A 13,423-nucleotide genomic window follows, 5' to 3' on the forward strand; every position below is an offset into this window, starting at 1 on the left:
CAGTTACACATGTTGTGTTGTAAAAGTGCATTGTCCAATACTTACTTATGTATTTTAGGTGTTGATACACCACAGGTTGACTTACAGCTTCACATCCTGTCTACTGAACACTGTTATCCCCACATAAGACTAATGCTTTGACATACAAATAATTTATTTGAGGATTTCATTCACTGTTGTTGTATTTTGTGATGTGACAAGTGAAAGAAACACTAGCAAAATGAAAAAAGTATTCCACTTTGTTGGAGGGGAGATTATTTTCTTTGGATTCATGGAAGATTGAGGTGAAAATTAAAAAAATAAGAAAATAGATGATTGATTTCTAGCTCTGAACTTTACAGGGGACTGGAATTTAGATAACAGTGCTGCTAATGATAAATGAACCTAAACATAAGGAAATAAGAAAATATAGGCAACTCAAATTACCCTCGTATTTGCTAAAAAGGAGTGTTCGATAATAGCATTCACCTACATTTATACTTAATTGCACCAGGATATATGCAATTTGAGAGAGCTTTGTGTACATAGGAACAGCTGTTCTGTAGTTGTAGCTTAAAACAGGTGCACAGCAGGCCCTGCATTTGGGCATAGCAAGTGAAGCAAGGAAGCCTAGAAGGTGTATATACAGTAGTACTTTTAGCAGTGTATATATAGTACTTTTTTTTATATTTTTGATGCTTAATTTTGATCTTCAAAATGACAATACTAATTGGTAATGTTTCTGTAAAAAAATGGTTTTTAAAGTCCAAGATAATCCCTTTAATTACGTATTTAAAAGGGCTTTTCCTCTTTCTCTTGTAAGAGCAGCTTATCGTAACAAACTGACCAGTGCATAATAAAAGTTGCTGGTGGATGAGCATGTGATTGAACCATTAGCCTCCTCCAAACAGAACACCTGATATGAAAAAGCTGCTTTTCAATCAATCAGAGGAGGATGAGGATGATGGACTGATCTGGTCTACTGCTCCTCCATCAGAAACTATCTGCTAGTCATTTTGTGAGGAAAACTATATTAAACAAGAGAAAGTGACGAACCCCTTTGATGTCTGTTATGATTTATACACGCAATTAAACGTCCTACATATTATTTAAGTTAAAGTGAGCCTATTATTTTATCCAGTCATAGCTATTAATGGCCTATCCTGAATGCAGTAATATGTATTCCCAGTTTCTGGACAATAAGATTGGACATACATGGATATTCCTAAGGAAAAAAAAAATCAATGTGAAATCACTAAAGAGAAACTAAGTCTTTATTTTGGATTTTTCATATTTAGCAAATACTTTTATTGCCTACAGATCTGGACCCAGCTAAATATGAATAATCAAGAAGAAAGTTTAGTTTACTCTAAGACCTCGTCCCCTAAGTAACATAAAATGAATTTAATTCCTTACACTCCACAATGCACTTTCACAGAACATGTTCTCTGCAGCCTCCCATACACCTGCACCTCTTCTGAGTCATCATAATAGGAAGTCATAACGCCAAGACCATCCGGATCCGTGAACAGATCAATTCTGCAAACACGATAATCCTGAAATGAAAATTCAAATCTGCGTTTTACAAGTTACCACAATACGGATGATAACATTCCTTCTGCATGCATTCCTTAAAGTATACAGGATAGTATTCTTGAAGTAAGGAGTCATATATTCATTTCGTACATGACTGTCACGCTTTAAAACCCCTAAACATAGCCTAAATAAGGTAATTATACATATTCTGTTTTTCTGTAAATTATAATGGTCGAGTCATTGTGGTATCAAATTTCTGAGGCATATTCTCTAAATCCTTTAACCCCTTTACCACCTGGCGATTTTCGTTTTTGCGCTTTCGTTATTTCCTCCCCTTCTTCTAAGAGCCAGAACTTATTTATTTTTTATCAATATAGCCATATAGAGTGCTTGTTTTGTTTTTGCGGGGCTAGTTTTACTTTTGAATTACACCATTCATTCTGCCACCATATTGTATTGGAAAATGGGGAAAATATTCCAAGTGTAGTGAAATTGCAAAAAAACTTTAATTACAACTTTTTTTTTTTTATTTACCATGTTCACTATATGGTAAAACTGAACTGGGGTTATGATTCCCGAATTCAGTACAAGTTTATAGATAGATAAAAGTAAAACTATACATATTTGCTAAGTGGTGAAACCAGAAATCAGAAGTTTGTTTAAAAAAAAAAAAAAAAAGCATTTGAACTTCTTCACGATGTAGGACATATAGATACGCCCTAGGTAAGGCTCCCTCTCGTTATAACGAGCCCGCATTCAGCCTCGCACGCATTTGCTGATCTGATCAGCAGATATGTCCAGCTAACAGGAGAGGGTGGATCGGAGATCCATCTGCACCTGTTCTCTCCTTCGATCACGCTGTCAAAATCTGACAGTGCGATCTAAAGCCTTCTGGCAGGGATCGCGCTGTTTCCTGCCACAATCACAGGGTGCCAATGAGTTGCCATAACATCACGGGGTGAGAAGACTACCCTTGTTGCTGACATGACTCCACTTCCTGTGAATGCTGGCAGAGCGCCGCACTAACAGGAGCACAGCATTTCTGCGGATCAGAGCGATGCCTAAGCATCACTCTGATGAGCAGAAGTGACCGTACTTTGCAGGAATAAAGTCCCCTAAGGGGACTAGTGAAATCAATTAAAAATAAAAAAAAAAAAACAACACAACAAAACACAAACACAAAACACACAACATACACATTTGGTATTGCCGCTTTCAGAAATGCCTGATCTATGAAAATATAAAATTAATTAATCTGATCAGTAAAGGGTGTAGTGAAAAAAAATTCCAAACGCCAAAATTACAGGTTTTTTGGTTGCCGTATAATTGTATTAAAATGCAATAACAATTACCAAAACATCGCATCTACGTAAAAATGGTATAATTAAACACGCCAGACACAAAGATGTAAAAAAATAAGTCACTGAGCCCCAGATCCCGAAAAATGAGAATGCTATGGGTCTCAGAAAATGGCAACAAAAGCGCAATTCTTTTTTTTTTCCAAAAACTAATACATTTTTTTTCACCACTTAGATAAAAGTAAAAACTATACATTGATGGTATTTAAGAACTCCTACTGGCTTGAGGCATTATACTACTATGTCACTTTTACCATATAATGAACATGGTAAATGTTTTGGATCCGCAATTAATACCAGACTTCTTTCTTAATAATTACTACAGCGTAAAGCCTACATTTTCTGAAAGGCAGCCATTTTTATAGGGGCATCTCTCCAGTAGAAAAAGTGCCCAGCATGTTTCCCAAAATGTCCCTTCATTGGTTGCTACAAATAAAATATATAGTAGTCAGACCTGGTATTTCCCCCAGCTCCCCCTTCACGCACAACTATCCATTATTGGCAAGCTGTTTTGTTTCAGAAGTGGGTTATATTTCCAAACAAAACAAAGACCTCTTAAAGGGGTTAAGTTTCATTGTAATGCCATGATGTTCTTTGTTCGTTACCAAAGAAATATAAACAGGTACCAGTTTGAACATATTTTAAATAGAAAAAGCTCTGGAAACTTTTGTCAGGCACAATGCCATTTCCATTATCGTCATAGTGTGTAATCAGAGTAGTGACCAGGTTTGTGCATGGCATTGCTAATATCACAGTCTTTAAACACCTCATACACAAGACTAATGTATTAGAGCTTTCAATTGGTTGTTGGGGGAAATATTGATCTGGCATGTGAAGTTTCAGACTGCTAAATCGTATGGTCGCTCAGAGATAAGCCATGTATGGCTACAGCTCTCTCGGAGAACACAGGAGCACTCAGCCAAAAGAGGGCTCTTGTGCATATGACTGCTGGCCAAGATTGCTGCTAGCCAAATCAATAGCTGAACCATCGTTCGGCTGACAGCCATATAATGTACATGGTAGCTTTCATGCTTCAAAAATTCAACTATCATATGTGCCCCAATTCAAAGTTATCCACTTTACTTTTGGAAGCTACACTTTTGGCTTGTGTGCAAGAAAGGATAATATTTCCTTTGTTGGCACATAATCAACGCGGTGTATTGAGGGGGGCAGACTGCCTCATTTCAATAACTATGCCATCCCCCTTCTCAGGATTTGCCTGAAATGTGAGCGAGAAGGGGCTGGCTGAGCTACTGAAATGAGTGAATCAGCCAGCACTTTTCACACACGACACTGATTATGTGCCAACACAGAACAGGTTATCTTTTATTGAGCACAAGCTGAAAATGGATCTGGAGGGACCCAGATACAGAGGACCTATTTGAATTGTGGTGCCTGTAACAACTGAGGAATATTAACACATTTTGTAACTTCCTTTGTAGACCACAAGGACCTCGATTTTACAAGTAATGTTCAGTGTGGAAACTATCTAGTAAGCGATTATTTGTGAGATGCCGTATTAATTAGATCCTAAAACCAGTTAGGACTTCACATCTAACCCCTTTATAAACATTCGTTAAAGCATTATTGACATTTAAGGAGCGGTTTATAGAAACAAGACTCTAAGAAGGTGTAATTAATGTACACAGCCCATGAACCTCACAAACATAGAAGTCAAATAGTGTATAAGGCAGCACATAAAACAAGGGAAAATGCTGTTTGGGAAGGATTTACTGCTGGAGAACATGTACTAATTGTTCTGGTTACAAATTCTGGTATATTATTTTTATAGAAAAGTTGACTGATAATGACATTTCATAAATCTAATATATAAAGCGGAGTGCATGTATGAGTGTGTGTGTGTGTGTGTGTGTGTGTGTGTGTGTGTGTGTGTGCGTGCGTGCGTGCGTGCGTGCGTGCGTGCGTGCGTCTCTCTCCGCTAAAGGAATCCGCAACATCGCATTTACAATCACAAAATTTGGCACAACCACCTTATTTGACTCTGGGAACGTCAGACTATGTTTTGAGGGGAAGTTTTAACCCTGCGCTTTACAGTTATTAGCAAAAAAAACCCCGCTGTGTGAGCGGATGTGTGAGGTAACATATTGGCTGTTTTGACAGTAGGGCTAGAGTCACACTGGCGTATGACTTGCAAGAGTGCAATGTGAGAAAATTTCGCATTGCACTCGATCCCATGTAAGACAATACTGCAGCTCAGATCTGCGAGTTTCTCCTCAGCACTAAATCGGACTAAGGAAAAAAAAATTAAAAAAAATCGCAGCATGATGCTATTGTCTGCGGGTCTCCCATCACTCGCACCCATACAGGTCTATGGGTGCGAGTGAAACAATGGCCCGCACTCGGATGACATCTGAGTGCAGTGCGATATACGTACAGGCTGACAATGGAGGAGATGGAGAGGTTAATCCCTCTCCTCCACAGCTGTGATCTGATCGCAAGATCGGATCATAGTATAATGACACTCGGCTCATAGCAGAGTGGGAGTTGAGGGTCATTAGCATATCGTATCTGATGCTCTCGTATCGGATGCCATACGCTAGTGTGACTCCAGCCTTACCCTGGATATTTATCAGGTGGTCTATAGCAACCAATCACAGCTCTGCTTCTATTTTGCCACAGGTTATTAATATGAACTCTGATTGGTTGCTATAGGCAACGAAGGACATTCTTAGTATAACTGGCTTATGTGTCAGGTACCATGATTTTGGTGGTGAGAAGGAGAGTAGGAAAGTGAGCGAGAGACAGAGAGATTAGAAGAGTGAGTGAGAGAGAAAGAGTGTGAGTGAGTGAGTGAGTGAGTGAGAGACTTTGTTACTATCCTGGGCAACACCGGGTACTACAGCTAGTTGTTGATAAATTGTAAGAAACATTTAAGACAAAACGTATCCTTACAAAAGGGCAGTTTGGCAATCTGTCCCCGATACAGTAAACTGGTTGCAAAGTTTAAAATATTTACCTTTACCACATGTCTTAATGAACCAATTATGACAGGAGATCGAGAATTTTCATCCTGGGATTCAACTCCCCATGGGTTAGTGACTTCTATGTCACCTTCCTCCAATGCGATGGTCCGTCCCTCATAATTAGGGAGTTCATAAAGTATCCAGCTAAAAATACATAATTGTTTTAAGTACAATAATTCATAGAATGAATATTCCATTGGACAAAAGTTACAAAAATATAGACAGTTTAGTAAAAACTAAACTAACTAAACTAACTATAGGAAAGCTGTTGACACAAAAGCATCATTTTCACTGTAAGAATGCTGTAAGGCAATGATGCCCAAAAAGACAATATTATACATTAAACAAAAAATATAAAAAAAACACAACACTTCTGTTTCTTTTACCCAATTTTCATGAACTGAAAGAAAGATCGAAGACTTTTTTTTATAAACTCAAAACACGTTTTTCTTTCAAATATTTTTCACAAATTTGTCAAAATCTATGTATGTGAGCACTTTCACATGATAATCCATCCATCTCACTGGTGTGACATATCAAGATGCTGATTAGGCAGCATGATTATTGCACATGTGTGCCTTAGGCTGGCCACAATAAAAGGTCACTATAAAATTACTAATATTCCACAGTTCTCAACCTGATCAACTCTATACGAAGGAGATGTTACACAAATGTGGTCACACCAGATACTGACTGGTTTTCTGAACCCTCCCTTCCCCGATCCCCCCAAAGATCACCCGAATACAGTAAAACTGCACATTTTAGGCTATGTGCGCACGCTGCGTTTTTTTGACGCTGCGTTTGTGCGTTTTTGTCCGATAAAAACGCACAAAAACGCACCAGCGTCAAAAAAATGCGTCAAAAAACGCATGCGTTTTTACCGCGATTTGGTGCGTTTTTGGCTGCGTTTTGCTGCGTTTTTCCAATGCATTGCATGGGCGAAAAACGCAGGAAAGAATTGACATGTCCATTTTTTTTTCAAGCTCAAAAACGCAGCTTAAAAAAACAGTTGTGTGCTGACAGCAAAATTGAAAACTCATAGACTTTGCTGGGGAAGCAAAGTCATGCAGTTTTGAGGCCAAAAACACACCCGAAAAACGCGCAAAAACGCCGCGAAAAACGCACTGTGCGCACATAGCCTTAGAGTGGTTTTTATTATAGCCAGCCTAAGGCTATGTGCCCAAGCTGCGGAAAATGCGCGGATTTTGCCGCGGATTTTCCAGAAATCTGCAGCTCAGCTACTTCCCAGCCATTTCTACGGCATTTGGGAAATGCTGTGCCCACGCTGCGGATTTTTCCGCAGCGGAAATCGTGCGGATTTTCGTGCGGAAAAATCTGCAGCATGTCAATTATTGTTGCGGATTTCTCCGCAGGGTCCCATATACTTACCTGCCTTGATAGAGACCCGAGTCACTTTCTCCGTCCGGTGTACAGCAGCGTGGTGGATCCAGCCAGGTACAGGAAGGAAGAGGTGGGCGGGGCCTGCACGAGCTCCGGTCATGTGACAGCCAGAGCTAGTTCAAGCCCACCCACCTCCAGCACAGTGCACCAAACCAGACGCTGACAGTGACCCGGCCGCTGGAAAGCGAGGTGCTGCATGATGGAGGTAAATATGAGCACCCCGATCACTGCAGCACTTGTTCTGCATTGAGGATGCAGTGCCGAAGCCATGGTACTGTATCCTCAATGCAGAATGTCCGCACCATATCCGGACGACATTCCGCTGTATATCCGCAGCATTGAAACAGAGAAAGTTCTGTTGCGGATTTCTGGGAGCACCTGCGGAATGTCTTGCGGATATAACCGCAGGACACTGTCCCCGTGGGCACATAGCCTAAGGAACGCCTGTGCAATAATCATGCTGTCTAATCAGCATCTTGATATGCCACACCTGTGAGGTGGATGGATTATTTCAGCAAAGGAGAAGTGCTCACTAACACGGATTTAGACAAATTTGTGAAAAATATTTCAGAGAAAAAAAGCCTTTTGTGTACATGGAAAAATCTTAGAAGTTTTAGTTCAGCTCATGAAAAATGGGCGCAAAAACAAAAGTGTTGTTTATGTTTTTGTTTAGTATACATCAGTTTGTATTGTCCTTTTGCTCCTGAACATGGTCACAAGGTATTACAGTTTGAAACCCATATAAAAATGGAAACTTTTTTTTTCATTACTGCATATTATATTTTTCTTGAGCAAAAAAGTTTGTAGCATATCTTGTCTAATATGTATGAGGTAACCAATGCCACTTAATTCCCACTAATCAGACAGCCAGATCTCAATCCTTAAATTTGATTCCATAAAACAAGGATTGTTATATTCACCTCCGGTATCGGCACTGGCTCTCCTGAGGATCACTTTACGATGTGTCATGTGATGATTGCGGTCAATCAGCATCCACTTCATATACATCCGGAAGAATTGAGAGCAGAAGTTCTGGCTTCCTCCGGGTGTATGAGATTTGTCCGAAGGTGGGAAGTGTGAAGCCAGCGCTGACTGGCCGCAGGTATTGCATGACATAAAATTACACAATCACCAGGAGAGCCAGTGCTGTCACTGCTGGAAAAGCGCCGACACCAGAGGTGAGTATAAAGAGTTATTATTTTACCAAGGGCAAACATAGGGATTGAGAAGGGATGTGCAAGTAGTGGACAACCCCTTTAATAAAGTCTATTCAAATAAACACTGGCACACCTTATACACCATTGTTCAGACTACAGACATTTGGTGGTGTTCAACTAAATAAGAAAACAGTTCCATTAACAAAAGCTTTCTGTAAGGATAAAATATGGAAGCACTCGCCACTCTGTACAATATAAATGATTTATTCCATATTGCTTAATCACTACATGGAGTACATACACACAAACAACAGCAGATTCACCTATTGGCTGTAAACCGTGTCTGACTGGGGCAAAACAGCTCTTGTTAAGGTGTATCAATGGTCTCCACACTGTATTTAAACTACATGGAATAAAGAGTTTAGATTTTACCGACTGGGGAGTGCTGTCATATTGCTGCCTTTTGGAGACTGTTTATAACATTGTAATTTAAGGTGCACATATATTCTATGAATGTCAGCCAAATCCACCAATTTGTAGGGCGATCACCCAAAAATGTAATATGTATAAATGTTTGATGACCATAGCCTGACAGCAAATGTCATGCAAATAAGCATTGGGTTGGTCATGCTTTATTTCAACATGCCTGATCCATTACAATCACAGAAGATATGCTGCCAATAGAGGTGTGTGTTTATGGAGTTCGTGGGGCTTGGAGGAATAGCCTCTAACAGATATCTAAAGTTTTATGTCAACCTCATTACTTGGTAGTTCTAATCAGGATTCTACCTAGATATAGTAATTTGTCCACTGCTCTAGTCTGCCTAATTAAATAGTATTGATAAGGTATATAGTTTGATGTATCTTGAGGTGTTTGTGATCTAAAATACATGACTGACATTCAATGAGTGATTATGAAGGTTTAATTTCTTACCATCCTCTAACGGTTTTAATAAAAACAGTAGGAGAAAGCTCCCAAGAAGTACAATCATTGACATCAGAAAAGATTTCAAACACAGCCTCTCCATATTCCGGCTCAGTCAGAATGACTACCTGTGAGATGATAAAACAGAAATTGATCATTTGTGTAATCATTTAAAGAAACAAACTTGCAGAGATAGCATGTGAAAGTATTCACAATACCTTTCCTGGTCTAGGGTTAACTTTCTCTGAACTTTTCAAGGGTAGTGCCTAAAATGCAAAACACATTTTAAAGAATTAATTTTATATTATATCTGAAAGTGAGATACACATATTTACGTACACATCCCAAAGCTTCTTTAGGAAATTATTCCGGTAGTTTGCATTTTATACAGGTTACATGCAGTTACATCTCCCTGCCTGCAGAGGTCATTCTCCCCTTTGCCACGTGCTACTCATACTGTATATTTGGACAAATACACCTTTGCATAGAAATGTGTATAAAATATGGCACTTTGATACATTGAATAAAAAAGTAGCTGGCACTGCAGTTTGCTTGTGCTTATACTTTATGCCAAGCACGTGGGATGTGGGGTCAATTTAGCTAGAAGACTGAAAAATAACAATGTTGCTTTTCAAGTTCAAGAAAACTTCTTAATGTATATTTTGTTTGTTTTTTTATTTTTTAAAAAAGGACATAGTTGTTGTAACATATTTCTCTCATAGGCAGAAAAATCCCAAATTATATAAAAAAAAAATGTTTTTTTTTACTTGATTCACTGGCCAGATAAAATAGGCTAATGAACTATTGAAGCAACAGCAATCTGTAAGTGATCTTCCGCAGAAAAGAGGATATTGTTTATTTCTTTTGCACGTAATATTCAATATTGCTAACTATATAATGGGATAAATAGTAAAGATGAATCACTTAAACCTGGTTTAAGAAAAACTATTTAGTGGGTTCAGAAAAGTTCCTTAGGATATTTCACGTCTGTATCGCGTGGCGATGCCTACATTCTCTACAAGTCCGAACAGAAGTGCTGACATATTTAACATTATAGTAAGAAAAATGTTAGGTGGGTTGTAAGGTTAATGGAAAAAAAATATATAAATGGAGGTTAAAACATGCCAGAAATTTGGGGACCTTCAGAGGCTGAAAAAAGAAAGTTTTTCCTAACTACCTGTTAAAGAGGTACTTCAGGGAGATAAAAAATGCTTTTCTGGTCATGCCATCAAACGATAAAGACGAGATCCATCGTGCTGTTCCTGTAATTCAGTGTAAGGCCTCACTCACACGATCATATGAATCGGATAAGTGCAAAGTGAGAAAATCTCATATTGCACTGTCACCAATCTAAAGGGGGCTTGACACGCTACGATATCGTTAATGTTTTATCGTCGTGGTCACGCCGTTAGTGACGCACATCCGCCATCATTAACGATATCGTAGTGTGTGACCCTTTTGTGTGACCTAAAACGATCGCAAAAGCGGCCAAAATAGTTTGCCGCGGAGAGGTCGTCCTAAAACCAAAAATCGTTTAACGCTCATTAGCGATGTTGTTCCTCGTTCCTGCGGCAGCACACATCGCTATGTGTGACACCGCAGGAACGATGAACTTCTCCTTACCTGCCTCCACTGGCTATATGGAAGGAAGGAGGTGGGTGGGATGTTTACGTCCCGCTCATCTCCGCCCCTCTGCTTCTATTGGACGTCTGCCGTGTGATGCCGCACAACCCACCCCCTTAGAAAGGAGGCGTAACGCCGGCCAGATCGACGTTGTAGGGCAGGTAAGCCGTGTGACGGGGGTGCGTGATTTTGTGTGCGACGGGCAGCGATATGCCAGTATCGCACAAACTATGGGGGTGGGTACGCACGCTAGCGAAATCAGCACTGATATCGTAGCGTGTAAAGCCCCCTTTAGTCAATGAGGCAGAGCAGATCTGTGATTTTTCTTCTGCCATATCTGCATGAGAGAATAATTGCAGTATGCTGCAATTGGCAGCTTATCTTGGCTCACGCGTATCCATATGTCTATAGGTGCATGTGAAACATTGGACTGCACTGACGTCATCCAAGTGCAGTGCGATATATGTAAAGACGGGCAGTAGAGAAGATGGAGAGATTAATCTCTCCTCCTCCTTACCTGTGCTCAGATTCTCTCGCATGCGAAAGAATCAGATCACAATAACATGGATACTGTTCACGCTCGCAGGAGTTTCAGCCAAGTGTCATTGAGTGAAAACTGTGGAAAAAGAAAGTGCAATAGGGTCTTACCCCAATATATATAGGGTGAAGCAAAGAATAATCCTACTCACCAATTCGGGTTGTGACAGTCACAACACCTATAGCAGCATGTAACACCAAGTCCCGGCAGCGGTCCCCATGAGGCAGATAACAGAGAGTAGTAGAGAATGGGTTTCACAGCCGCGCCAAAGACTACTGGATTCTTCTCAGATTAATGTTTCTTTTATTTCATAACAGGTCAAGTCTACGCATTTCAGGAGAACACAGCTCCCTTCTTCAGGACAAACCAATTTGATGATTCTTTGCTGGTTTGTCCTGAAGAAGGGAGCTGTGTTCTCCTGAAACGCGTAGACTTGACCTGTTATGAAATAAAAGAAACATTAATCTGAGAAGAATCCAGTAGTCTTTGGCGCTGCTGTGAAACCCATTCTCTACTACTCTCTGTTATCAGCCAAGTGTCATTAGTGTATCACTTCCGATGCTCTCGCATCAAACGCTATTCGTCTGACCCTGGCCTAACACTGGAGCAGTTCCCTCTCCCTCCTGGGACATTACATCACACATCCGGGTGCTTCCCCTGCTCCTAGTAACAGCCTAGATAATATCTGCTTCTCTGCAGTCTGAAAACAGGAGCCCCCTGCTCTTGAACAGAAGCAGAGATTATCAGAGGGCCGTTACTAGGAGCAGGGGAAGCACCCGGATGTGTGATGTAATGTACCAGAGAGGAGAGGAAGCACTAAGGAGCAGCTTCAGCGTTACACAAGTACAGGAACAGCACTATGAATTTCATCTTTATAGTTTGAGGGCATGGCCAGTAAAAGAATCTTTTATTTCCCCGAAGTACCTCTTTAACATTACTGTTCACATGAAAGTATACTACCAAGTGACAGATTTTGCAGGGATTGTCCGAAGTAATAGGGTTGAAAATTTTGAAAATATCTAACTTCACTATATTCAACTTCCCCTACTTCAGCACTGCCTCACTGCTGACGCTCCCAGTGATAGTTTTCAGGCTGCAGAGTTGAGGCTAAAAACCACTTTACACACGATATCGCTAGCGATCTCGTTAGCGATGTGACACGCCCAGATCGTTGCTACGATTTGCAGAGATCGCTCATAGGTCGTTTTGTAGCGGTCACACATACCCATCTCACAAACAACTCTACATCGTTCAGCGATATATTGTTTGACCAAGGCGGTTGTGTGCACACAGTCACACAGCATTCCTTCCAACGATTCCGGCAACGACAGAGGCGCATAATTGTCCATAGCATACACCCTGGCGTGTGATTGCCTCGCCCTCTACACGCCCCAACTTCCATACTGTCAGAATCTCCTAAGATTTGTGTCCGCCTTATCAACCATGCCTGCCAAATCAGAATGCAGTTGGTACCACCAATCAGAGCAGAGGAGGCATGGAGTATTGCTCATAACGACACGCCTGCGTCGCTGATGACGGATGCACTAACGATGTTGTTCGTCGTTGGCAGGATGTCAAACGTAGCAATATGTCTGCTGCATTCGAAACGACGAACAATATTTTGAAAATGAACGACGTGTCAATGATGAACAATTTTCGCTATTTTTGCAATCGTTCGAAGTCGCTCGTAGGTGTCACACGCAACGACGTCGCTAACGACGATGGAAGTGCGTCACAAAAATCGTGACCCCAACAACATATCGTCAGATAAATCGTAGCGTGTAAAGCGGTCTTAAGACTACAGCACACATAACCGCTAAATAGTACTCATGCCATCTACATCAGAATAGCCACTAAGCCCAAGGATTAGGTGAAGTAGTTAGGTGCACAAAGAACTGCAGCCTATAAACAATCACTGGGAG

General features: G+C 40.5%; 1 protein-coding gene across 2 annotated transcripts in view; it reads right to left on the reverse strand.

Annotated features, from left to right (window-relative positions):
- CRYBG1 (crystallin beta-gamma domain containing 1) overlaps positions 1 to 13,423 on the reverse strand; it is a 448,368-nt gene that overhangs the window by 49,014 nt on the left and 385,931 nt on the right. For both annotated transcript variants that reach the window (XM_075340074.1, XM_075340075.1), the window contains 4 exons: positions 9,559 to 9,606; positions 9,350 to 9,468; positions 5,851 to 6,001; positions 1,396 to 1,535 (listed from right to left, as the gene is read on the reverse strand). In XM_075340074.1, the coding sequence (XP_075196189.1) occupies positions 1,396 to 1,535; positions 5,851 to 6,001; positions 9,350 to 9,468; positions 9,559 to 9,606 (458 nt within the window). The remainder of the gene's footprint in view (positions 1 to 1,395; positions 1,536 to 5,850; positions 6,002 to 9,349; positions 9,469 to 9,558; positions 9,607 to 13,423) is intronic.

This window comes from Anomaloglossus baeobatrachus, chromosome 3 (assembly GCF_048569485.1).
Source record: "Anomaloglossus baeobatrachus isolate aAnoBae1 chromosome 3, aAnoBae1.hap1, whole genome shotgun sequence".
NCBI classification, from domain to species: Eukaryota; Metazoa; Chordata; class Amphibia; order Anura; family Aromobatidae; genus Anomaloglossus; species Anomaloglossus baeobatrachus.